The following is a 27,891-nucleotide window of genomic DNA, read 5'->3' as shown; positions in this document are numbered from 1 at the left end:
AAAAGTGTTGGGGTTCTTATAATAAGAGATAAGGTATTGATTTGTGAAGATAAGTGAACCTTCTACAAAACTGCGCTATATTTTACAATGTTATTTCGACAAAGGCGCAAATCCTACACAAGTCTGTGAAGAAATCTGTGCTGTTTATGAGCAAGATACATTACCAAAAGCAACAGCCAAAAGACGGTTCAGTCGGTTTTCGTTATGGAAATTTCGACATCCAAGATGCTCCTCGCAGTGGGTGACCAATTATATAGAAAGAGTGGATGATATTCTGGCAAAAGCCGAGCAAGATGGGCATGTAAGCTATCTTGACACGCCAATGACCTAAATATCCCGCACCAATCAGTACTGAAATGTTCGGAAAAAGGCTCGACGTTTGGGGGCCACATGATCTAACTCAAAAACATTTAATCGATCAAATTTCTATCTGCGAATCTCCACTGATACGTAGCGAACTTTCGCCATTTCTGAAGCGGTTGATGACGAAAGATGGAAAGTAGATAATCTACAACAACAATGTACGAATAATAGATCGTGATCGAAGCGAGAAGAAGCTCCATAGTCTATATGAAAGCCCACACTCACGCCCAGAATTGATATGTTATGGGTGTTCTTGGGACTGGACGTGCATCGTGAATCGTGCATTACGAGCTGCTGCTGGGGGCAGAATTATAGATTTGGACCTGTAATGTAGACAATTAGCGCGAGTGCACCTAGCAATTCAAAAGAAATGGCACAAACGGTCAACAGAACGGCTGTCGTATACGACATTGACAACGCCATACAGCATACACCTTTAACGACCCGTCAGAAATTGAAAAAAAAAATTGACTGAGAGGTGTGAATGTATCCACCATATAGCCTAGACCAGGCACCGTCAGATTATCATATGTTTTGATCTCAGCAGAACTCTCTGAACTATGTTGAATTTAGTTTCAAAAGAGACCAGTGAAAACTGTGTGTCACAGTTTTTGACCGGAAACATAAAAGCTTTATAGCGACGCAATTATGGTGTTGGTGAAAAATTAGTCATCAAATAAAATAGTGCATATGTGGTTTTACATCACAATATTTACAATATATTTTCAAATCACAATAAATGTATTCTCCATTTTGACCTCTGAAGGCTCAATACTTTTTAGACAACCTGATAATAATAATTCAGATTCTAACACGATATTTTTTAAAAAAAAAAAAAAAAAAAAAAAAGATCTTCAGACTATGTAAACTTGTTGTTTATTCATACAAATAATCGAATTGTAGTAATAAGAAACTTACTATATATCTGTTCATCCAAAACGGCATGAGGAGTATCACTTGAAAGTGCGTGTTGCTCAAAAAACTGTGTAAGACTATCCACCATAAGACCAAGAACTTGCCTGAAATATATAACAAGAAAAACTAATGTAATTATACTACTTTACTTTTGTATGTACACAATACTACCGTTAAGTTCCATCAGTAATTGAACGCATGTAACAATGAAATATATATATGTAATATATATGTACTCCAGTAATATGTATGATCATCCAGTAATATATATGTACTCTGAAAGTACAAAAAAAGCTACAGAATGAAAATACTCTTATTCGAAATAAATGTTCTGTGCAATAATAGAGATGCGAAGATGAAGAGGTCGCTTACCAATGGCTACACGAATCGTGTCCAATGGAATGAGGTTAATTCCAAGAACTTATCAAATCATCGTAAGAACAAGAGCACGTCAAGTTTTGTTAATGTATTTATTAATATTTCCTGGGCACGATTCCCGGGGGGAGACCATTGAAATCTGAACCGTGGTTCAGATTCCATCTTAAACTAAGTGCACGTCTCATATACCCTCGCTGCTGAAAAGAGACGTCAAACAACAACAATAATAATAACTTATTATTACTTAATGTTTTGAAAAATCTGATAGGCGGTCCTGGATATGTTCTTTGTTACATGTTTTTATATTTGAAATTTTTCCAAATCTTACCTTGCTCTGAGCCTTGTGGTTTCACGTGTCCATTCCCACTCTCTGTCATTGAAATCATCACATAGTGAGCGCGTTCGGGAAGAGCCTTGATGAATCCAGCCACTGTTCACTTCATCGCGCTCAATAGCACTACCGAACAGAAAACATGTAGTCAACATAAATGAGTTACAACATGCTACATGCTTTGTAACTATTTAAAACATTACTATACTCGATTTCTGTATGTACTGAAATCACTAAAATGTAAATGCCCTTTAGTAATAGCGTTTTATTATAAAGCACTAATAGTTTATGTACGAGGTGTGATCAAAAAAATACTGTGAATAATTTTATTACGAACAAAGTAATAAGCTTACATGGAATTTGATTTAATTTCCTTCAAAATACTGTCCTCGGTTAGTAATGCACTTATCCCAACGTTGAATCCATAACTAAAAGAATTTCTGGAAGGACGTTCAGCTGCTCTGTCGTGGCACTCTCAATGTCACGAATGGTGTCAAAACGTTTCCATTTAAGCATGGTTTTAATTTTTGGAAAGAGTCAGAAGTTGCATGGTGCTATATCTGGAGAGCACAAAGAATGTGGACAGACAAGGAATATTTTTTTGGCCAAAAACTCGCGGATTAAAAGCAAGATATAGCATGGCGCGTTTTCGTGGTGAAGAAAACAGTCATTTGTCCATTTAATCGGTGGTTAAAATGCTTTTCACAGTCCCATACAAGATGTTTTGTTTTTCGGAAAGCTCTTGAATAGTCATTCGCCTGTTCGAACAAATTATTTGTGCCACTTTTTTGGACGTTTTCATCTGTTTTTGACGTCGAAGTAAGTCAATCGTTTTTCGTTTTTAACCTACTCCTTACCGCCTTTGAATCGCTCATACCAATTGCAAACTGTCTTCAATTACACCGCTTCATCGTCACACTGATTTTGATATTTCATGAGCTTCTCAGACACTTTTTTTGCAGCTTAGATCAAAACTCAATGTTGGCGCGCGACAGATACTCTTAACACGTCCTTACTCTTCTGCCTTTGGAAACCAAACACGTCAAACTCGTACAAACTCGACACTGACTGTACCAAAGGTTTAGGTTACCGGGCCTACTAGTTGAAATGGATACATCGATAGATGGCACTGTGCAACTACATTCACCGTACTTTTTGATTACACCTTGTATATACTGAGAGCTACAATAAACCTCTAACACCCTATTTTTGAAATTCAGGTTACGAGCTCAAATCTTGTTGCGTCATGGAGGGCTTTGCTATATAAATGGAAATCATTTCGAATCAGAATTAATGCTATCGTTCTAGAATCTCGAAACTTTCATCCGTCATTTCGGAATATCGAAACTTCATACGAAATTCTAAAATCACGGAATTCCCAAGTTATGGAAAACAGAAAAATTTCGAAATATTGGACATTCCAAATTCCGGGAAGTGAAATCGCAATTCCGAACATTCCTATCCACAACAACCAAACTAATGTATGAATTAGTTTGAGGTTATAATTTAGAGTGCACAATCACATCTTCTAAGACCTATCTGAATGTTCCTTTTTAACTGCTCTTTTTTCAAGGACTTTCTATGGTTACATTATTAATAATTTACAACGATCAAATTATTTTGAGAGAAACTGCATCAATTGAATATAATGAGTATAATGAGAGTTATCAAATTCTTTAATCATACCACTCGAATTTCCTTCAGGTATTGTCGTCTTCGTCACATTTTTCCATTATATCAATTTTTACACTGTTCATTCCCTTTAACCTACACGACGAAATATCGAATGTTAAAGTCACGATTACATGTCATTTCAGTTTACATTATGCATACATATACTTTTTTTTTTTAGTTTAACATCCAACGTTTATCTACCAAGGCTAGGGGAGACAATAAGATGGAAGATAATAGTGGAATGAAGAAAATGGAAGGGAACGAGAGAATCCCGAGAAAATCCACGCATACAAGATTTGTATACCACAAAGTTCACTTGGTGTGGGCTGAGCTCGAGTCAGGAATCCCATGCACCATAGGTGAGGCTCTACCACTGAGCCACGGTATATGTAAAGTACGTGTATATGCCCAGTATTAGGAAGGTAATAAAATTCACATGCACTTTTGTTTTTAAAAATGGCAATAAATAAATTAAACTTGAAGTTTATACCAGTGAATAAACTATTATGACTGATAATACAAAATGTTAATTAAATCTAAGATTAAATTTGGGCACAAGTCAGAATGCTTCAGTTTGTAAAGCAACATGATCAACAAATAATGAAACTACAGTAAACTAGTAGATGATCTTTATTGAGAAGAGACCAGCTCAGGTGTTCCTAGTAGCGAGGGCTAACTCAACGAAACTTTGTTACCTGAAAATGCACTCTAAACGATCACGAAAAAGAGGGATGACTTCCGTAAACTAGCATACAGACAAGAGAACTAGCTGCCCCAGAACAGTTTGGTATTACTACTCGAACACATCAACTGTAATTTCCAAGCAATCAGATGGCACGTAAACTTTTGTTTACTTCCCTTACTCCCCCATGATCTGAGAGTCTCATTTAATTTTCGTTCTAAAACTTTCCACATCTCTTTTCTATTTATTATGAGTCTTCTTTAGCTTTGCATATTACTGAATTGTGATTTTTTCATATATGACCAGTTTTCATCCACCAAATAATAACCTACACTAATTCTACAATATGCAAAAATTATATGAGTACATACATGCGCCTTAACCTCTCTTGTAACGATATCCTCTTCCGAAGTGGCTGCCTATAGCTCTCATTGTTACTATCTGCGAAAGAAACAAAAACTAATTAGAGATTATACTTTATAACAACAACCTACTTTCGAATATAAGAACATAATTAAATTAAGTGATATACGAGACCAGATCGAATGTAACAAACAGTATCTTTTCTCTTTCTTTTTTTATGTAATGTGCCAGCTGGAAAGTAATTTTGTTTCAAGTTTTTGCTAGAAATATATATAAATCGACTGTCTATTATCCAAATGTGGTCAAAGTCACAAAAATGACGTTCTGATGTCACCTACAAAGGAGGAGAAATGATATGTAGTAAGATTTTTGTGCGAAAATATCGACTGAAACTGATAAACAAATGTTGAAGGTGTTTGTTACTGAATGCGCTGACCGCAAGCAGCATGGTCAAATGCTGGAAGTTCTTTGAAGACGTTGTAAAGCCGACCCACTCGCTTCGTTCTGGAACCAATGCAATATGTTAGAAATATTAAAAAGGTAGATGGAAATTACAACAATATTGTATATCTGACATCTGTGAATTACTTCCATTTCTAATTGTAGCTATTTTGGGCAACGGTGCTTAAAAGTGTGTAAACGCTTATTTTTTTTTCATAATGTTAATTTAATGTAGATATTTTATTTTACATTTATATCTAGTACGAATCATAAAATTTTAAATAAATTTTGGAGGAGAAAAAAAAATCCTATTCATGATGTTTTCCTTTTAGGACATAATTACTGGTTCGTCTATACCCCACTGAACAGATGCCCGAAGAGTAGTGTGGCCACCACCACCATTCGCGCGCCAATCCAATGCAGTACAGAACAACCACAATGGCCTAAAAGGATTAACTCAAATTCTGACCAGACAAGTTTTGTTTCTAAAATTAACGAACGTTTATTGCATCTGACTATTTAAAAAAAAAAATGTCGTGTCATTAATTCCAAGATCTTGCTGAAGCGACACCCAGCATCGAAACCTTTAAGCTTTACTTAAACGAAGACTATCATTAATCTTATTTATAGTACTTCAACTTGAAGACGATATTAATCAGTCAACTGTATGTACAAATATGTACTGTTTTCGATTTGACCAAATAAAATTTTAAATATTTGTATATCTTTTATTGCAATTTCATATTCTTTAAATAACAACAATACTCCTTCATCTCTTAAGGAGTCATTTTCAAGAACGGATAACAAAATTCCTTTAAGAAATTGGAAAAGGAAAATAACTCATTGCTATCACTAAACATAGTATAGTTTACAGTTGAGGTTAACTCCATATCTCACCAGGCGTGCCCATACTTATAATCTCCAATCAATAAACACACAACAAAAAAAAAAAAAAAAAAATGTTACTATTATTTTCCCTATAATTCAGCATATTTGAAATACTGAATACACTCCCTTTTACGGAGGGCAAAAGCTTGATATTTATATCTCATTTCATTTAACGATATTCATTTAGTTATCCGCAAGACCGTGCATGACATTAATATCAAAGCAATATAGCACACAATAAGAAAGAAATCTACCTAACTAATCTAATCTAACCTAACCTATAGCTATCCTACTTCTACCTCATTTAGTACAAATATTGAAACCACATTTCATATTTAAGAGGGCGGATAACTTGCACATTATATATATTTATATATTCACATCATACGAAATTCACACAATAATAAAAGAAATCAGACACATAAATAAATTGCACGCTGGAGTTGCCTCAACATCTATTTACGCTATCAGGAATAACAAATTTGTTTTTCAATAGTTTCTCGAAAGTATGCAAATGAGGTTTTGATTATACAGCATAATTCAATTTCTGTGGAATTTTGAATTTATGTTAACCGTATCACAACAACAACGCTCATGAAAGAAAAAAAAAACTAACTTAAAGTGATTATGGAATCAGTACCGTCAACAGTATCAATATATATTTACCAAATAACATGCTTTTAAGATGCCAACATCAAGACGATGTGCAGAGCTTTCACTATCTGGTCTCATAGCAGCAGCTAATTATAAGACTCGAAGTTCGTGACTATTAGATTTTGTCATTACTCATTTCCTTCCCCTCTAAAGACTGTCTGAAATTGTGTGACTTAGCGATACGCTTAACAACTCTTCATCATAATCACATACATAACGGAGAATTGACTATTGTCCCTGATTAACAATTTTGAATTCAGTCATCAAAACAATGTCACTGATACCCCAAAGTCACTAATACTTCAAGTGGTTTAAAAAGGAGTTCTCATGCAACTTCTAGAAGTCAACAAAATGGAGGATAAAGTCACTGACCTGTATCCTGGTTGACTGTCTGGTTGGTTCCAACATTACCTGAGCATCCTTCTTGTTCCCAAATTACCCTGAATAGCACCGAGAAAACATCTTGGACGGCTTCTCCTCATTTTGATTAACCTCCGTTTGAATTGCCATGTTAAAGATAGGCCGTCTCCAAACAAAACACTACTCGTTATTATTAGTATTTCCCAAGAGCCCCATTCTGCCTAATTGTGTGCCAGGTTAGTCAAATTTCTGGTTTTGACAGGGTTTACGGTCCAAAATTTTCTTTTAGATGCACATTTTCCTTTTATATTTTAGAAGGGCTCTTGGGCTCTTTCACTGTTATGTTATTTATAGGATCTTCTGTACACCTTACACACCCCCTCTTGACAACACTAGATTTAACTATAATAAGTATGGATATTTAATTTTTATGACTCTTAATATATAAAATCAGTTTTAACAAAAGAAAAGAGAATTTATTTATTTATTTCCGCATATTTCATTATTCTTTTTCTTCTATATTAACTATTTAATTTGGCTATTCCCACTTTGAGACATACCAACATGGCGAACGTTTGTTTACATTTCGAAAAGACGCACAATTCATGCAAGGTCAGACTTCAAAACCCCAGACCAGGTAAGCTTGTCACGGAACACATTAAGGTGTTCGTACTTTTATGAGAATCATGGCAGTTATGCTAAATATAATTTGAATCTCTATAAAGATAAACAATAAATTCTATCTTTCTTCCGGTCAAACATTAGGCCTAAAATTATGTAAACAAAATTAACCTATAACGTTCTTTCGTACATTAATGCCGAATAACTTTTGGATTTAAAACAATTTCATTATTATTGACTACAATCGTAATAATAAATAGGTTATCTCATGTCATCGTAGTATAATTCCGTAATATTAACAAGATAAATATAGTGACTTAAATATAGTGACTGCAAAGCACACCATCTGAGCCGTCATGCTACATCACTTACGTTATGTAGCTATCAATGTTATATTGTCGGTACTGATTTACAATATGCTAGTCAGCAGTGATACATATTATAATAAAAATAACCTACCGATAAAATGTACAAGGAATATAACCTACCGATAAAATGTACAAGGAATACTGTAATATAGAATTTTATCTAATGTTACCGGTAGTGAAAAACATACCGTAACAAGTGCACAATCTGTTGTAAAGAAGAAGAAAAAAAGGTAGAATATATGTGGAGATAGATAAAATAATCGTGTAATGAGAGTTGCTGTAACAAGATATACTTATTTCGCGTTGCTATAACAACAGAAGAAAAATTTTTCATGGAGTTTTGAGAATAGAAGTTAATTGTGGGATTCATTTGATGTGCCTAATTTCTCTTGCAATTATGAGTAAAAATTAAGGTGCTGGATCGTGTTGACTTACTCGAACTGTGGGCAATAATTGTAACAGAAAGGTAAAAGAATTTTAACAGTAAGTTAAAAATATAGTCTGAAACGTTACAAAATGACCAGGTGATTCATCTGCAAACAGAGGCTCAGAAGTGCAACATTTCGTATGGTACAAAATACGACATTATAGATGATAAATTGGTATTGAGCAAAATAAGTGCGCGATGTGCTAGAACTGTTCATTTAATTTCCAGACTATTGCTGCAAACTAGAATTCTTTCATTCTGCATCTACACCGATTCCATTCCAACATTGTCGTCGACGCTATAAGCAGTCCTGAAACGCTATTGTTGAACGCGTCGAACTTCCCTCGTCGTATCCTAGATGGTGTTACATTCTTTCCCTTTTAAGGTTGAGTTCAATGTAGGGAACAGGAAAAAGTCTGATCCATAGAGTAGGGGAGATGATGTACAACACGGATATTTTTGGCCAATAAGTAGGGCACCATTCTGCTATATTCTAAAATTTACTTAACGTGCGGTCGCAATGAACTATGAGATATATACGATAACCGTTTTCGTTGCTACTGCTAATAGCTTCCAGACCACGAACAGAAAACAGATTCTGATCTTATCTTTCATTTATTCGGCTTCTATCTCAAACCCACACAGAGCTATCTAGTCGTACCATAATACTGACACAACATTGAAAGTGAATTATTATGAAAGTGTTAAAGATACTTTAATACCCTTATTGTATAGGTTACTTACAAGTCAAACAATCACATAGAACCAATTACTTTTCAAAATGATCGTTCACATAGTCTTTTAAGTCTCTGCGTCTACTCATATATAGCATTACGCACTGCCTGTATACGGAAATCCGCCACTGCTTTCACCAGGGAACGTTTCAGACTGTCAATATTGGCATGCCTCTTCTTACAGACCATGCTTTCAAGCAATGATCACAGCTTGTAGTCCAACGGGTTGAGGTCAGAGCTCCTAGTAGGCCAATTATATGGAGCAATGAAGTCCGGGACATTTCTCGTGAGCCACTCCTGGTAGAGTGTGCCTTGTGGTCTGGTGTGGAATCCTGTTGGATGGTCCACTGTTGTTTCTTGAACAAAGTGTCACTCAAAGGCTTCACAACAGAGCTCAAAACAGTATTTCCGTACACTCTGGCTGTCGTTTTCACCCCTTTTTCACAAAAATGCAGCTTGGTGGTGCCACCATATACCATTCCTCACTAAATCATGACTGGGGCCGGATGATGACCCTTCTGGATCTTCGGGGTTTTCTCCCGTACTTCCTGGGAAGTTGAAGCATACACTTGATCATTTTGTCGATTGAGAACATCTTCAGTGTTGAATATGTTTTCGTTTGTGATTAAGAATTCTACTGTACCCATTGTCTGCATAACGCTGCAATAGGGGTTTTGCTTTCATCACCCTCTGCTCTTTCAGACGTGCATTGAAGAAGTGACCTATACTTTGCCGGTAAGTCTTCAGCCCCAAGTCGCTTCTTAACACACGAGACATTGATATTTTGCAAATGTTCAGCTCACGAGGAAGCACCGACTGCCTTCGTACAGGATTTCTCCGAATACAGGCCGCCATTGCTTCACTAACTTTTTGGTTCTTACGCTGCGTGGATTGCTTGCCTTGCTTTGGGCGATCGTCAACTGTTCCAATCTCGTTTGATGGTCCGATACAAGAAAGATTTGCTAATATTTAACTTTCTAAGTGTGAATATCACGGGGGCTAGCTGACCCATTCTGTGAAGAGGTATTACTGCCACATGATTTTCGTAATCGACCCACTCCATGGCTACACTTCCATGAACACACTTTCTCTATCACAGCTCAACTCACAATGGCCCACTCCACCCTCCTGCACAGGTGGGTTGACCATGACCTTGAAAAACTTATGTACACCCTGCCTCAGAACTTGTATCAGACTAGGTACAATAGTCACTAAGATTCCTTTACAAATATTCTTAAATCTGACTTACTCATCTATTCACTAAGAGAAAAATTGTCCATATCTCTTCTGAAACGATTTCACCTAAAATCATCTTCATTCTTGTTTCCACAGCATAAATGTAACAACTCTTAATCTCAGGGTGTGTGTTCATAGTTCGTAACACTTTCTGCCTAACTGTACCCACCACTTTCAACACATCTCAAGCAATAAATTGTTTTAAAAATATGTTTTAATCTAGCGCTGTAACAAAATTCCTTTAAATCAATGCTTTAGCATCTAGTAAGTTAGTAATGCCACTTCGTTTAACCCACAGCTTATTTTGTAAATCTTTAACACTATATATATATATATATATACCGAGCGAGTCAAAAGTCTCTTGCCATAGGTCAACTCGGTAACTATTGAAGATATGAAAAAATGATCAAGAGAGCATTTTGAATACCAAGTGTGGATTGTCAATCTGAAATGGTGGAATTTTCGTAATCGGACCAACCATTTAAGCTCGACAATGGTATAGCACCCAATAATAAAGAAAAATGCAACGTTGCCACGTCAGTGGAAGACAAGATGAAATGAAATAATCTCGAGCGTGCAATATCCTGGGCCAAAGAGAACAGAAAGGGGAGCAAATTAAAGAAGAAAGGAGCAGACCTATTTGCAGGCCCCACGACAGTGGCGTCAGCACAAGGGGGAGGGGAAGGAGAGAGGAGGTATACGAGGAAGACAAATGAAAATAAGTCGTGTCGTTTTCTGACAGGTTTACTGTACATGTTAGTGAGAAGAAATGTACATACCTCACGCACGCACGACACCTGCTTCCAGACGCAACAGTCCTGGGCACTATGCCAATAGGTGCTCGAATTGGTGTCCCTCCTACTGGTGGCACAAACGGATACGACGTCGCACACTACCACGCCCACGCCGGAGTGTTTGGGGTGTTATTTCTCTACACACGTTCCGAATATTCTCCTGCAGCTGTTCCACGGTTCTGGATCTATTCCGTTACACAACGGACTTTAGATACCCCCACAAGTACAAGTCTAACGGCATTAGGTTAGGTGATCTGGGCAGCCATTCCACGGGACCCTTTCGACCATTTCATCGGCCAGGAAGCGCTTCGTTGAGCCATTGTCGCACTGTGCGGTCGTAATGTGGGGTGCTCCATCGTGCTGGAAATAAAAAAACGCCGCGATACCAAATGCATTTCACCCAGATACAGCTGTAATGTGGTGTGCAGATTATGTAGATACTGGTCTGATGTTAACCTATCGGGCAAAAACACGGGGCCTAATATGACGTTGCCGTGTATTCCACACCACACATTCACTCGCGGATCGGCTTGATTGTGCGCTTCAACAACTATGTGGGGGTTCTCGCGAGACCAATATACAGCGTTGTGTCTGTTGACTGTGCCGTTGAAGTGGAAAGTAGCCTCATTACTGAATAGAATGTCGGCCTCTAGCATAGGATGTTGTGTTCGTGGCCGGTGAAACCATTCACAGAACTCTATTCGTCAGTCTGTGTCATCCCCATGTAACGCTTGTATCAAATATATCTTGTAAGGATGATACCGTTCACGTGATAAAATTCTGGAGATCGACTTCTGAGATGTGGACGCGTCTTGTGCAATCTTTCATGTTGGTCTTTCAGGACTAACTGTCACCTTTGCAAGCACATCAATAGTCATGTCGCAGGATGTTGCAGTTCGTGGTCGTCCACTACGGGGCCTGTCCGCCTCGCTACCTGTGGTTTTAAAGCGTGCCATGAGTATCGAAATGAGTTGATAGGACGGTTCTACCTGATTTGGATTACGCTTGCGATAGTCTGCTGCTGCTTCCCGCTGACTCATTCCAGCTGCATGAAGGAGCAACATTTCAGCTTTTTCTTGCATTGAATACATTTCACGTCCTCAAAACACACGTGTCACAGGTGAAATCGATAACACAGAACTACTCTCAATTCATCCAGAGTGGTCGCATTAGACACCCCACGAACAAATAGCCGCGTGACACAGGTAGCTCCGATTGCTATGTACTAATTCCACCACTGTACTCTAGTGATAACGATCAAATTCACTCAGACAAATGATCTGTGTACATACAGATTGCGACCTTGCCAACTTTGTTCAAGTGTATCAAAGACCACCAGTTCATGGGATTTGCTGACCCGTTGTTTTTTCTTGAGTAAACAACAGTGATATACTGCTGACGAAGCTTAGTGCGTACAGTCAATAGCAGCAACGCATAAACCAATGGCTTGACCCGAATCACAATTTTAATAATAATAATAATAATAATAATAATAATAATAATAATAATAATAATAACCATCATCTTCTTCTTCTTCTTCAAGAAAAGAAATATACACAAGCAAACACCAGTGATAGACAATTACATGGACACAACGAATGACACGATCCAGTCATATCCACTGCGGTTTTCCATGGTTTTCCGTAGTTCCACCCGGCGAATGCCGGGATACTACCGTCTCTACACCGCCCAGGCCTGCTGCCTTCCCCACTCTTCATCTTACTTAACAGTGCCACTGTGACCTCAGCGTTTGCGGCTCGAACCATTCCCTTAGCCCTTTCCTTCCACACATGCTTAATCAATAAATCAAGCGTAGGATCCGGCCATACAAACAGGTGACTTCAGTTGGGATATTGCCTTCCACACGCTTACCTCTCTCAGTAAACCTGTGAGAAAACGATACGACTTATTTTCATTTGTTTGTCAACCTATCTCCTCCTCCTCCCCTCTTGTGGTGCTGACGCCACTGTCGTGGGACCTGCAAATAGGTCTGCTCCTTTCTTCTTTAATTGACTCCACTTTCTGTTCTCTTTGGCTCAGGGTATTTCATGCTTGAGATTATTTCATTCCATCTAGTCCTCCACTGACGTGGCAACGTTGCATTTTTCTTTATTATTGGGTGCTATACCATTGTCGAGCTTAACGGTTGGTCCGATTACGAAAATTCCACCATTTAAGGTAGACAACCCACGCTTGGCAATCAAAATGCTTTCTTATCATTTTTTTCATATCTTTAATAATTACAGAGTTGGCCTATAGCAAGGGACTTTTGACTCACTCGGTATATTATATATATATATATATATATATATATATATATATATATATATATATATATATATATATATATATATATATATATACAGGGTGTCACATAAGTCTGTTTACATAGACCATCTCTGTAAATATTGAAGATACGAAGAAATGATAAGATAGCAATGTTGTTGCAAAGTATGTGTTTTCACTCTAAAATGTTGAATTTTCGGAATTGGACCAATCGTTTGGGCTCTACACTGGTATAATGCCCAATGGTAAAGAAAAAATGCAACGTTGCCACATCTTTGTTGGACAACAATGAAGGTGAGTGCGTGTGGTTTGAAGTATCCCGGACCAAGGAGAATAAAAGGGACGGCCACAATGAAGGATATGAAGAAGGATTACACGCAATGTCAATCCAAGGCAGTGGCGTCACCATCAGATGGGGAGCGGGCAGGTACGAAAAATATATTGAATTGAATTTATTCACGGCAAACTGGTATTAATTGCTCAGTAATGTCAACGAGACGGGATAAGAGGACAATTGAATAAAATTAGAAAGGGCTTAAGTGCCAAAACTATAAAAAAAAAAAAAAAGAAAAAAGAGAAAAAAACGGAGAAAAGTCGATAATCGCAATACAAGTTAAACGGGTACTGTGACCGTATGAGTGCTTTAAAACAGAATCAACAACTTTTAAGCTATAAACTCCTTACAAATGTATTCTGCTTGGTATAAAAACAAATTTGAACGCTACAATTCAATTCTACTTATTGCGGCACTTAGTCTCATTGTTATATTGTTGTTCCATCTATAAACAGAAGCGCCAGTATCGTCACGTTTCTAGACGAGTTCAAATGAGATCTCGTATCCAGCCGCTGCTGTAGGAGTAGCGTGCCTGCCTGCCACATGGCATTTGGTTAGGCCAAACCTGGGCACGAACCCTGCTTCGACGTAACATCCTGATTAAGGATTTTCCTGGCTTTTCTCAGTCCCCCGGGTACATGCCCTTCTCTCAGGCTAGTGATGCTTCCTTCTCCAGTCCTAGATACCTAAAGGGCCCATGTGACCTTGGAGTAGAAGCCCAATCTCTCCTTGTGTCATTTCCTTGAACAAATAAATAAATAAGTGAAATGTATCAGCTGGTGAGCATCATTATTCATTTGCCGGTCTCCTCTCTGCTCGTAGACTTGTTGCCTTATATAATTTCTTTGAATGAGTGTCTAGTGTCGTGTATGAGTTTTAGAAACGAGACGAGACATGAGAATGTTCTGGTCTCGTGAGTAATACTACTTATGTCATTGGAAAGGGGTTTAAACAAAAGTGTATAAGCCAGCTCTTTGAGATGTACCATCCCAGCATTCGTCTGATGGGCGACAATGGCATGCCATCCTTGTTCCTTTGACAAATGAATGATATGAGGAGAAAGGGCTGCGACACTTACACAAAGGATACCGCACCTAACCTAACCCATTCGCTTCAAGTCACCTACCTGTTGGAAGATTCTGAAACAGGTAAAAGAATGATGCAACCATGCTCAGCGTAGAAGATCTTCGAAGTAATGTCCACCTTGTTGTGCACAAATTGCCACACAATGTCGCAAATTGGGCCTAACCCATTGCAGAGTCTCAAGGTAATAGCAGCGCAATTACCTTCGCGATGCGCGTGGGCTATCCCTGTAAACAACGGATTTTAAGTGGCTCACAGAAAAAAAAAATTAAGCACTGTTAAATCAGGCCCGATCTCGGTGGTTACTCCACCAGACCTCGAAGCCCAATCCAATATCCAAGAACTGCTGCATCCAACCATTGTCGAACATTGACACTGAAGTGTGGTGGCGCACCGTCGTGTTGCCAGTAAAAGTGCTGGCGGTTTGCGAGAAGCAAGTTGTCCAAATAAGGTTCCAGTATTGCTTATAAGGGGTTTTGATAGGTTTCACCTTTTTATCTTCCCTCTAGGAACACTGGACCCATTAGAACATTACTGTGAATTGCATACAACACATTTATACGAGGGTCAACTTGATTATGGGAAACTTCGGCAACACGAGAGTAGCTGCCTGCCCAATACACATAGTTATGTCTGTTAACAGTTCCATTAAGATGAAATGTGGCCTCGTCTGAAAACATGATGTTAGCCGCAAGGTTGGGTTGTTTAAGTTGTGTGCGTGTAAACCATTCACAGAATTCACGTCATCGGTTAGCATCATCTCCATGCAAATCCTGCACGAAATGTACCTTGAAGGGATGAAAATTATGTTTGCACCGAATTCTTTGGACAGACATTCGGCTAGTATTACTCTCTTGGGACACCTTTCGTATCGATCGCGTTTGACTGCACATAACTTTAGCCAGAATGTCAACGAATGTACCATCGTCGGTTACAGATCGCGGCCTGCCAGAGCGAGGTCGGTCCAAGATACTGCCAGTATCCTTGAACCGTGTCAATAACTTGCCAATCATTGTGTGTGATGACAATGGGAGCTCTGGATGGCGGAGATGAAACTGTTCCACAGCCGCATATATACTCAACCCGGATGTGTGAAGCACCATTTATGCTTTGTTTGCAGGTGAAAACAGTCAATATTCTTCATACACATGGAAACGTAAGGACACAAATTTAACACATTACTTGAATGCAACACGGGGGGCGCGGTGGATCAGTAGTAGTGTTCACCTCCGGTGTTTGAGGTACCTGGTTCGGTCCCAGCTGGCGCCGTGTGGACTTTGTGGTGGACAAACATCGTGTTCGTGGCTTTTCTCGGGGTTCTCCCGTTTCCTCCCACTTTCTTCATTCCACCATTTCGTTCATCTATCATCATCACTGTCTCCTTTAGCCTAACCGGCATAACCGTTGGACGTAAAACTTTTAAAGATTTCATTTTTGAATGCAACACAAAATTCAACACACAACGGCACCTGGCGTTGTTGCTCGTGCTTGATCATGTGAGAGACTGCCACTCGGGCAAAATATTCATATCATGGCACTATGCTCATTTAAGAAAATCGCTCAGCGGCGCTTTCTGCAATATTTGACGGTTTCCTACCCTCCTGCTTCTGTGTACTTTCAACGGAATTTCCCATCAAATAACGCACATTCGAACAGTTACTGTGTCACAATTCAGGCATTTCCTTTTCCTTTCTTCATTTATTTCATTTCGAATATGTCCTACTTCCTACATAGTTCGCTGTAGCTCAATCGGTAACGCGTCTGACTACGATACAGCCTGGTTCGAACTTCGGTCAGGACATTCGTTCATTTTTAAGCATTCTCGTGTCTGGCGACACTGAGATAAATTCAGCGTCCTATTAAATTGCATAACAGTGTTTTTTGAACCAGTACCATTTTTAAGTTATTTATTTAACAAGTAGAAGACGAGCACTGGTACCCCTTGCATGACTTGTATTCTGTTGATGTCATTCATTTATCTCGTGTCTCGTCTCCTTTCGAAAACTCATACACGACACTAGACACTCATTCAACGAAATGAGATGAGGCAACACGTTTAGGAGCCAAGAAGAAACCTGCAAATGAATAATGATGCTCATCAGCCGAAAATATTTATTTATTCATTCAAGGAAATGACACAAGGAGAGATTGGGCCTCTGCTCCAAGGTCACATCGGTCCTTTAGGTGAGTCTAGGACTGGAAAAGGAAGAGGTCCTGGCCTGAGAGAACGGACCAAGTGAACTCTGTGGTGGACATACACCGTGTCCGTTGATTTCGTCGGGGTTCTCCCGTTTTTTAACACTTTCTTCATTCCACCATTTCATTCATTTCTCATCATTACCGTCTTCTTTAGCCTACCCGGCATAATTGTGGGACGTATAACTCCAAGATTTCATTTCATTTTCTCGACCTACCACAATGACGTGTGGCAGGCAGGCAGGCTACGCCTACACCAGCGACTGGGTACGAAATAATTATTCTATCTCGTTCGAACTCGTCTAGAAACATGATGATACAGGCGCTTCTGTTTCTAGACGAGGCAACAGTATAATAAAGAGACAGGATCTAAGTGCCGCAATAAGTAGAATTGAATTGTAGCGTTCAAATTTGTTTTAATACCAAGCATTTGTAAGGAGTTTATAGCTTAAAAGCTGTTGATTCTGTTTTAAAGCATTCACACGGTCACAGTACCCGTTTAACTTGTATTGTGATTACTCATGTTTATCGATTTTTTTTTTTTTTTTTTTTTTTTTTTTTTTTTTTTTTTTTTACTTAAGCCCTTTTTAATTTTATTCAATTGTCCTCTTATCCCGTCTCGTTGACATTACTGAGCAATTAATACCAGTTTGCCGTGAATAAATTCAATTCAATATATTTTTCGTACCTGCCCGCTCCCCTTCTGATGGTGACGCCACTCCCTTGGATTGACATTGTGTGTGATCCTTCTTGATATACTTCATTGTGGCCATCCCTTTTATCTCCTTGGTCCGGGATACTTCAAACCACACGCACTCACCTTCATTGTCCAACAAAGATGTGGCAACATTGCATTTTTTCTTTACCATTGGGCATTATACCAGTGTAGAACCCAAACGATTGGTCCAATTCCGAAAATTCCAACATTTTAGATTGAAAACACATACTTTCCAACAACACTGCCCTCTTATCATTTTTTCGTATCTTCAATATTTACCGAGATGGTCTATGTAAACGGACTTATGGGACACTATATAGATTGATTAGCGAGCGATGACGGAATATGGAGATACACGATTCACTTTGTGCACCTGTAGATATTTACAACTTAATCATCTCACTATTCATTTCAATACACAACATAACGTAAATCAACTTCAAAGGTTAGAAAAAATGTTTATCTTCTGCCAACAAACTCTTGGTTTTTTAAATTCTTATGCCCCAATCGCCCCACTTCTTCTGGAATAGAACTCGGGTCAAGGAACGTTTGTCTATCAATCTTGTCCTGTCTACAGGTTTCAGGAATATTTAATTTTGAAAACTTCAAGCATCGACTTCGCATTGGTAACTGATGTTTCAAAACATTTGACGTTATATGTTCTTATATTTTAAATTTATTTCTTTTCAAAAGTTTTTTCTTCTTTTCATGAGGCTATTAAGACCTAAATTGCCAACTATGTTTAAAAAACTGCCAATTAGGTTATTATGGGACGGCAGAATTCAAAGAAATCCATGTCTACGTTGTATTATTATTATTAATGGAAGAAAATAATAACATATAACGTTAATATGTGAACTGAAACAAAGAATGAAATTAAATGAAACAATTACATAAGAAATGGTTGTAATGCGATAGTGTGAGCTAGTAGCGTAGTACAAGTCCATATTATGCAACTACCGTCAGTTTATTTTTATCGTTTGTTGCACCGCATATTTTTCTCAAGATTTTGTTGGCGAAAACCTCAGCCTATTTCAACACTACAGATTGTCACATTCATATAATACAACCGACAAAGTTACGATTTTATTTAGTTTTTTTCGACTTCTATGTTAGTTGCGACAATAGAAGGTTTGGTACCTACCACTATCACTCCCAGAATTATCATCTCTGACCGACGATGATCTCTCTCGCAGACTCCACAGATCATTATGATTTTGTATTCCTAGAATCTCTTCCTCCATGGCCTGTCGGTTCCTGGCTTCTCGCTGCTCCCTTTGCTGTCGAACAAGGGCCTCTAAACGGGCGATCATTGACTGCAGAGACTAAAATATGGAACTTCCAATTATGAGGATGCCTAATATACGATGACACAGATTGCAAGACAAAATAAATGCTTATGGTCAACCTGTAACAAAATAAACCGTAAGAAATTGTCGAAAACAAAATCAATGTTTAGTTTCAGTATCTCTGTTTCTTACTGAACAATACTTGTCTCTGTATGTTGTATATGTTTAAAATAATATTTATTACGTATTTTCAAAACGGGGTTATTTCTGAAATTATAAATTAGATAAGGTAGATTATTCTAATTGCTTATAGATCGTAAGGAACATATATTTATATTATACTCTAATTTACTGATCTTTACTAAAATAACAGTCGTTTCTTGTTTTCCAGTACGGAATTATTATTATTTAATGAATCATTCTGTGTAAGTATTTCATGTTTCTAACAAATCATTTTTCAAAATAATCTTTACTTATGTCGGTGGATAGAAAACAGATGAAAGTTTATGTTGAACAGACTAAGGAGATAATGAAGTGATTATCCCATTCATCTCTATCTTAAATAGGACAAGGAAACACACCAAATTCACGTATGATAGTAAATTATTCGAGGGAGCGTGTGCATTTTCGGAGCTTACAAAGGTTTAAAATTTCTTAAAAACCTACAGCAATGCCAATATCACTTCAGATGTTCAAAATATGTACTCTGGTTCCCACTGATTAGCAAATAAACAAGTTAGTGCAGAACATGATACACTATATAAGTTAACAAAGTGCTTGAAGAGAAATGAATAATAAAATTAGTACTATTGCGTCATTGGCACAACTCTGTTCAGACACGAATAAAATCACACTGATGTAGATTTCTGTGGAATATTTCTTTTCCTTTTGCTCATTTGTTCAACTTATTATCTTATTTCGAACACAATAAAATGCACCAAGAGGATTTGTTTTTAATATATATACTTCTTACAATTAATAATAACAGATAATCTTACCTCGGAAGTGGTTTGGCGCCTGGATCTTCCCTCTGAATTATTAGATGTGCTAGCTGAGTTACTAGAATTCGTTACTTGTTGATTGGTTTCTCCCCTAACGCTGCTATTATTCACTCTTTCTTGAGACGAACTAGTGGTTAGCTGCTCTTCACCCGTCGTCTGAACATGTGATGTGGAAGTAGATGGCCGCTCAATTTCACTTGTATCTTCATTTGAAACCCTGTTACTGACACTTTCACTTGCAACTGAATTATCACTATCAGATGCTCGACGAATTCTTTTGGATTCTACAGGTACCATGTTTGAGGTAGAACTCTCCCCGTCTGCGCTTTCAGTTTGTGTGCTGCCTTTTCTTTTTCCCTTCTCATAAACTATATTACTCACCGGTCTCTGGTGTTCACTGGTCTAAAAAGCAACGTTAAAAAATACTATAAAATTACAATTATTTTCTGTTTGTTCTTAATAATCTAATAGTGTTAAAGTAATGTAAGTGTGCAACATGGACTGAAATCAAATTTTCTAAGCCTGAAAATACCTACTTGTTCAAAAATAGTGAGCAATTAACTTAATTGTGATATCGATATTACGACCTACGATCTTGTCTATGAACAACATACACTGCAAGATACAGTCTTACATGGTCACGTTCAAAAGTGGATTCTCTCTGAAATACGTTCTTTTCTAGTAACTACAAATAATATATATAGATTCTTGAATCAAATTACACTCCATGAAAGCTTCAATAGGTCGTTTATTTAAACTCTACTCAAAGAAAGATCAGACGGAATCTAGTTCCACTTTTGAATCCCGTACAATACTGTCTAAAATATACTAGGTATACATACAGCAATCAGAGGCGGGCAAAGAAAATATTCACTCAAAATTTACAACATACTTTTAAAAAGTGACAAAACTTAAATTTTCGGGAAGGACTTCAAAGATTCGAAACCAACAGCATACCCGCCATGCGCAGCGGGAGGGGAAGATATCAACTCTTGTAGCTCAGTGAGACACACTAAAATCAAGGGGATGAAAACTGATAAATCTTCCACGCAACATTAATTATACCAGTTATGCTTAGGAATGCACAAATGAAACATAAAAATTACGAAATGTGAGAAAACAGACTATATTGGGTAGAAGGTAAAAGGGGAGAGTAACAAAACGAAAACCAATTTTAGAATAGGATGCGAGCACAGTAGCTATTTAGTCTGGGTTGATCCTCGGTGTTTCCTCATTATTGTTGAAGATAGTGATTGTGGTCACAGCTGGTCAGACGCAGCAGCAACAATAGTGCTTAGCCAAAATCTCAACAATGGAAACTCGGTGTTAACTTGGTACACATTAGGAATCACTGTGTCGACGGCAATGAACTTTGTCCAAGTCTAGGATGATCCTTCATCCTTTCCTTTAACCGTCTGGCATGGAGTTGTTCACTTCTTGAAGAATATCACCACAACTGCTTCGGTCGATTGGTTTTGTGTAATGGCGCTCAATTACCTTCAGCGGTCTGTATCCGGGGAGAATTGACGTGTAGTTCAAAGGAATGCAATAGCGATTGAGCAAGAAATTTACTCTGTAGCTTTATTTACTTATTTCTATAGTCTGATAAATGCTTTGGCTGCCTGAGTACAACACAGACAGAATATTTTTACAATTTGAAGTAGTGAATTGAATGAATCTTAATAAATGCTTTTCTTGTAATTTGTAATAAAACACGAAGCTGATTGCAGGGGCAATCAGGTGCTTCACACTACTGCCAGACAGTATTTTGTTCCAGCTAAATTTCATTACAGATACTTAGAAGCTAAACTTAGGCATAAACTTTCAATACAGTATCTGGCCTAAGGGCTACATAATTTACATTTGGAAAAGTCTTCATGAAGTCTCCATTAGAATTATTTATCTTATAATTCTAATTTCAATAAACTTTATTCGAGTTACTTAGATGTTTTTATTTCAAAATTTAGCCCGTTATTTAATTTTCCAGGGTGTCTACTGAGTTGCATTTTCAGAATTCCAGTACATTTCCAGTATATTCAGTATAATTATCAGCAAAATTTCAGTACCTAATACAAAGGCTTTTTTTAAAGTCTTTTAGGAATAATCACACACTTGATAATTCCAAGTTTGTAATTGTTTTCCCAAGAAAAGAATATTTTATTTTTAATTAGCCTTAGTTAGCCTTGATTTTTTTTTAAAAAATACAAATTATTTTTAAAATTTTTTTAAAGGGGCTCCCAACTCTCCTCACAGTCTCCACCCACTGCTTTAAATGTCTAATTACAAAATGTATACAACTCTTGTTTTGAAAAAAATTTACAATCTCAATGAATTTAAAATTGTTTCTAAGACTAATATTTCTAAAACAATTACAAAAAAAGTATGGTTGACAAATTACCAGTTTTACATAAATGATGAAAATTGTTTTATAAATTTATAGGTTATATATAACTGTTAATTTTTAATTCACAATGATATAATACACACAAAATATATCTGAATAGTGCTAATATCACAGCTTCTAAGTGACAATGCATTTTTGACTACGTAGATCACTTCGTTAACAGTTATATTCAATAAACACAGCCAAAGAAAGAGTATCATAACACACACTGTGCAAGTAAATAGTTCTTCAGTGGATTCTGTACCAGTTTTATTGTCAGTAAAAACTTGTTCTAAATAATAAGTCATAAGGCAGACATATACATATATGAAATCAACCACTTTATATGCAACACAGAAAAACCTTTAATACATTAGCCTGTATACAGTACTTTATATGCTTCACAATATATGTAACACAAAATTTTATGTTCTATGCTATATAGTTTATAGTATACATTTTATAACAAATTTGTGAATTATTGATTATTAATTCACAATGATTATGTCTTACACTCACAAGGTACACGCATTCAAGACAGTATCTTTTTCAGTCTTTTCATCTCACCTCATTCTCAAGTGTTCTGTTTTTTTAATTAGCACTCTGCATAATACATCGTTTCTTCAATTCTAATTGTTTCATTTCTTCTGCTGCTAACTTTCTTTTGGCTGTGTTATTATCTACACTTTTTTTGTGCATTTCTCAATGTTGATGCATTTTTGGATGCATGGATCATCATCTTCGAAACACTAATAGCTAATACCCCACCAACTGTAGATACTGCATCATATCAATACGCTGTGTAATCAAGCTACTTTCATGAAGATTCTCTACTAGGCATTCTTTGTTTATTGAAAATCTCTTTCAATAGCAGCGTTGGCGTGAAACAAAACCAGTACTTTTATGTGAGAAGTGGATCAGTTCTTTGGAAACATTGTGTTGAAAATAGGCGGTGCTTAGAATGGTCAAATCGATCAATTTTGGGATCAAAGTTGTTGAGATACTTCGTTACTTCTTTCTTTGATGAGAAATCTAAGTAGTCTCATTTTGCAGTACGAGCTTCGATACTAGATAACTGATTTACCTCAACAAGAACTTCTAATGTACCAGTTACCCTGCAGGTCTTAATAGACGAACTGGTCATAATTGCAGGATTGAAGCAGTTGGCATCTCTAACAAACATGAAAGCAAGAGGGTTTTTACAAAACTCTTCCTGTATATATCAAAAAGGAATTTTGTATAGTCGCCATAGAACTGAAGAACTTTCCCATCTTTTATTACTTTACCTTTTAAAGCTGCTGGGCTGCAAATCCAATTCAACAGCACGGAAGGTCTTCTGGCATTCTGTCTTCTTCAAATCAATTCAGAGAAGCTTCTCACTAGTATTTGCCGATTCCAAAACCTGATTCTTTACAATTCTTGCCAACAGGTGTCGAAGCATAGTGAACTTAGATCAGTAAATCATAAAAGGCAAAAGAGAATCATTACTCTGATATTTGGAGAGAGATTGTTCTAGTTCAAGAGAAACAGAACGCATGAATTCCAACTCTGCTGCGAGCAGGTCATTTCTCAAAAAAGGTTTTATAATTACAAAGTTTTCTGATGCAGGATTTTTTTTTTTTTTCTCAAAAGCATCAACATACTTAACCCTTATCATACCAAGGCGGGGTCCCTGAGAGACCCCAGACTATGTTTTTTAAGTGACAAATGAAAAGTAAGGCAGACACATCCCTTTCGATTTTTCTGTGTGTTCAATTTTCAGAGTAAGACATATAAACGTAAAAAGAAACAAAACGTTAAACAGTTAGACTTTAAAAATATGAATAACTGATCTGGGGTCCTCCGAGGACCCCCCATGGTATTTGATGTTCTTTCTCAATATGCTGATAATTGAAATGTCACAGCTAGATGACACCACGTTCTGTTTGTCCTATGCGATTTTGAACAACAGAATATATTTTATATGCACACCTAAATAATTCTCAGATTTTTCTGTTAATTTATTACAAATAAGACTTGTAATTTGCATAAAATGTGTTGGTTGTGGCATAAGTTTTACTGTGCGTTCTTACAAACTGCAGGACTCGGAAGGAAAAGCGGTCTAAATTTGATATATCATTTTATTACTCCAGTTTGTGAATAAACGTTCGACAGCTGTGTAAGGGCAATATGGCAAAGAGAACATTTGGGAAAGATGATGCAATTTCTGACTTGTTAGAAAACCTAGAAATTGGTGGTGCAGAGGATACTTTGTGTGATTCAGATGATGAGTTTATACCTGATGGACATGATGACTCAGAACCTGAGGACAATTTAGAAGTAAATACAGAAAAAGATAGTGATGTGGTTGGTGACGAGACAATTCCAGATAATGATGAGAAATTTGTAGCAAAATCTGGAAGAGTTTGGAAAACTTCAGCTCCACCTGTGCCTCGTCGTCGAAGATGTAATATTGTGAAAGGAACACCAGGGCCTACAAGAGTCATTTGGAATACAAATAACATTCTTGATGTGTTCAATCTCTTCGTTGACGATGAAATGATAGATATCATTTGTACGTACACGAATTAGGAAGCCGTCCGAACAAGCAACGAATTTAACAAAACGTGTATTTCAGGAAAACCTTAAGTTTGGAAATATGTAGATCCAGATGAATTTCGAGCTTTCTTTTGTGTTTTAGTGACAGCAGGAGCTCTGTGCTGCACAAAAGAAAACATTTCCTAAATGTGGAGCACAGACGAAAGCATTCGACGTGCAGTTTTCACAGCATCCATGTCAAGGACTAGATTTACCCATATCAGTCAATTCATACGATTTTATGATAAAACTACACGTGATCATCGAAAAATGAGTGACAAGCTTCCAGCTATCAGGGAAGTATGGGAGCACTTCGTTAAAAATTGCAAGAAATGCTATGAACCGTTCGATACGTTGACAGTAGAACAACAACTTGTGGCGTTTCGTGGACGTTGTCCCTTGAAACAGTGCATGAAGTCAAAGCCAAAGAAGTATGGCATCAAAATCTGGACTGCAGCTGATGTAAAGACATCGCATTTATACAATTTACAAGTATATACAGGGAAACTTCCCGGAAGTGTTCCAGAAAAAAAATGGCACATCGCGTTGTGACATGATGCAACCTTTGTACGGAACAGGAAGAGGTGCCACAACAAACACTTTTTTACGTCTGTACCAACTGCAGAATTTCTGTTGACAAAGGATATTACTATTACTGGGACACTCAGGGCAAAGAAACCAGACACACCACCGATCATGGACACTCCAAAGGACAGGGAGATTTTATCATCAATATTTCTCTTCTCTGATGATATGGCCATGGTCAGCTACGTCACCTAGAAAAATAAAGTCGTTTGCTATCAATACAAATCATTGATGATTCTTTGTCCGATGAAGAAAATCGAAAGCCAATGATTATTCTTCATTACAATCAAACTAAAGGAGGAGTAGACAACTCTGACAAATTGATTCGAGAATATTCATGCTCTAGACGCACTTCCAGGTGGCCTTTTAGACCTTTTATGAACATAATTACCATTGCAGCACTAAATTCATTCGGCATTTGGCTCCTGAAAAACTCAGACTGGAAGAAGAGCATAATAAAAAAATACCACTTCTTGTTACAGTTGGGAAAGAACTAATAAATCCAAACATAGCACGAAGAACTGCCTATCCCATTGGGTTACATACTTATGTGTTTAAGGCCATAGAAGCAACAGGAGTACAAGCATCCCAAAGTCGCGTCGCAACTAACCCAAAAGTACAGAAGCAGAAGAAAAGAGGACGATGCTGCCTGTGTCCACGAAATTCGAATCGGAAGCTAAGTACAAAGTGTGATAATTGCAATCGATTTATATGCAAAAATCACAGGGAAGTTCAAACTTGCAGTGTTTGCTCGGAATGTTGTTCCAACTCGTAAAATGCAAACTTCACGTTTGTATAAGCCTTTTTTTCCTGTAGAGTAGAAATTACTAAATATGTCCCAATATTGTAAATATAGTGTTGTATAGTATTTGATTTACAAACCATGTAACAATCTCTTGTATAGATAGAATTGTAAAGCATACAATATATAAGAATGTAGCACAAACTATCACTTTTTGTATAAGAAACGCTAAATAAAGGAACTATGAAAAATGATCAAAATTTATATTGTAAGTTTTAAGCTGCAGATGTGTTTCTTGAGATACGTTTTGACACACCCCGTATATACGTACCAATCCACTATTTACATATCTTAAAAGTAACTGGCTAAACTAAGTGTTGAGGTATAACAGTTTACAAACGGTGATCGATATTGATGCAGTAGTACTGACGTTCTTGTTTAATTATTAGGGGTACACTTTTTTGACACACACTGTATATATGTATATATACATTTTTTCTAGAATTATAAAACTGAAGATCTTACGAACCTAAGATTGAAAAAAGTAAGAAAAAGCATCAAAATAATACCGATGAAACAAATAGAGTGAAAAAATCATGGGGTCCCTTAGAGACCCCCCCCCCCCCCCCCTGGTTAGGAACGTTGATCAACTTACCTTGGTATGATAAGGGTTAATATGTGACAGCATTTCCATAGCTCTTTCAATAACTTTTGAGTTTTCGATCCATTTGATAGAGCAAAACTTCATAGGAAAGAGATGTGACCCTGTTATGTGTTTGTAATCTGCATGTCTACGTGGGTAGTTCTTGAAGAAGTACTACAGACAGCGCAAAAATCTGTGAATGTGCCATTCGGAGTTATTTGCCGTTTTAATGCAACGTAAATAGTATGCAAGAAGCACGTACCAAAGTCCAACAGCTTCGGATCTGAAGGTGAATCATCTACGTACTTCTTCAGGTCGTTCAACTTCAGGTTTACATTCGGCCCGTCCATTGATATTTGCAGCATCTTTTTCGTATCCAAACCAGTGTCTTTCAAGTTTTCAAAAATGCCATCAGAAGATCCTCAGCAGTAGCATGACCTAAAAATGTTGACATAAGATATCTTGTTCGTCCCAAAATCTAAAACTATATCCATTTGACCTTTCTGAGCGACAGCATTTAAACTTTCATCAAAAGAAATACAGAAGATAGGACACTCTTTAACCACGTTTGTCAATTCTTTTTGAAAGTACGGGCACAGTTCATATATAAGTATCCAAGGTATCCAAGTTTATCCTTGTGCATCTTAAACTGCTTCGCAATTTCACCGAGAAACATCACTTTAAAAAGATCACTACAAATGACAAACTTCTAGCAGAAGAAGGGTCGTAACTTTATTAATTGCCCACAATATTTCTGCAGTAATAACTTAATCTTTGATGATAAAATTGTTAAGAATATTTCTAGGCATAACACAAATATTGAAT

At 37.2% G+C, this 27,891-nt stretch overlaps 1 protein-coding gene across 2 annotated transcripts in view; it reads right to left on the bottom strand.

Moving 5' to 3' along the window:
- Window positions 1-27,891, bottom strand: part of LOC145692945 (uncharacterized) — a 125,119-nt gene that overhangs the window by 20,754 nt on the left and 76,474 nt on the right. For both annotated transcript variants that reach the window (XM_081768534.1, XM_081768535.1), the window contains exons 11-15: window positions 20,134-20,538; window positions 18,991-19,171; window positions 4,715-4,784; window positions 1,985-2,113; window positions 1,282-1,382 (exon numbers count right to left, since the gene is read on the bottom strand). In XM_081768534.1, the coding sequence (XP_081624660.1) occupies window positions 1,282-1,382; window positions 1,985-2,113; window positions 4,715-4,784; window positions 18,991-19,171; window positions 20,134-20,538 (886 nt within the window). The remainder of the gene's footprint in view (window positions 1-1,281; window positions 1,383-1,984; window positions 2,114-4,714; window positions 4,785-18,990; window positions 19,172-20,133; window positions 20,539-27,891) is intronic.

Source organism: Thermobia domestica, chromosome 8 (genome assembly GCF_964235325.1).
Source record: "Thermobia domestica chromosome 8, izTheDome1.hap1.1, whole genome shotgun sequence".
NCBI classification, from domain to species: Eukaryota; Metazoa; Arthropoda; class Insecta; order Zygentoma; family Lepismatidae; genus Thermobia; species Thermobia domestica.
This window is presented reverse-complemented; position numbering and strand designations above follow the sequence as displayed.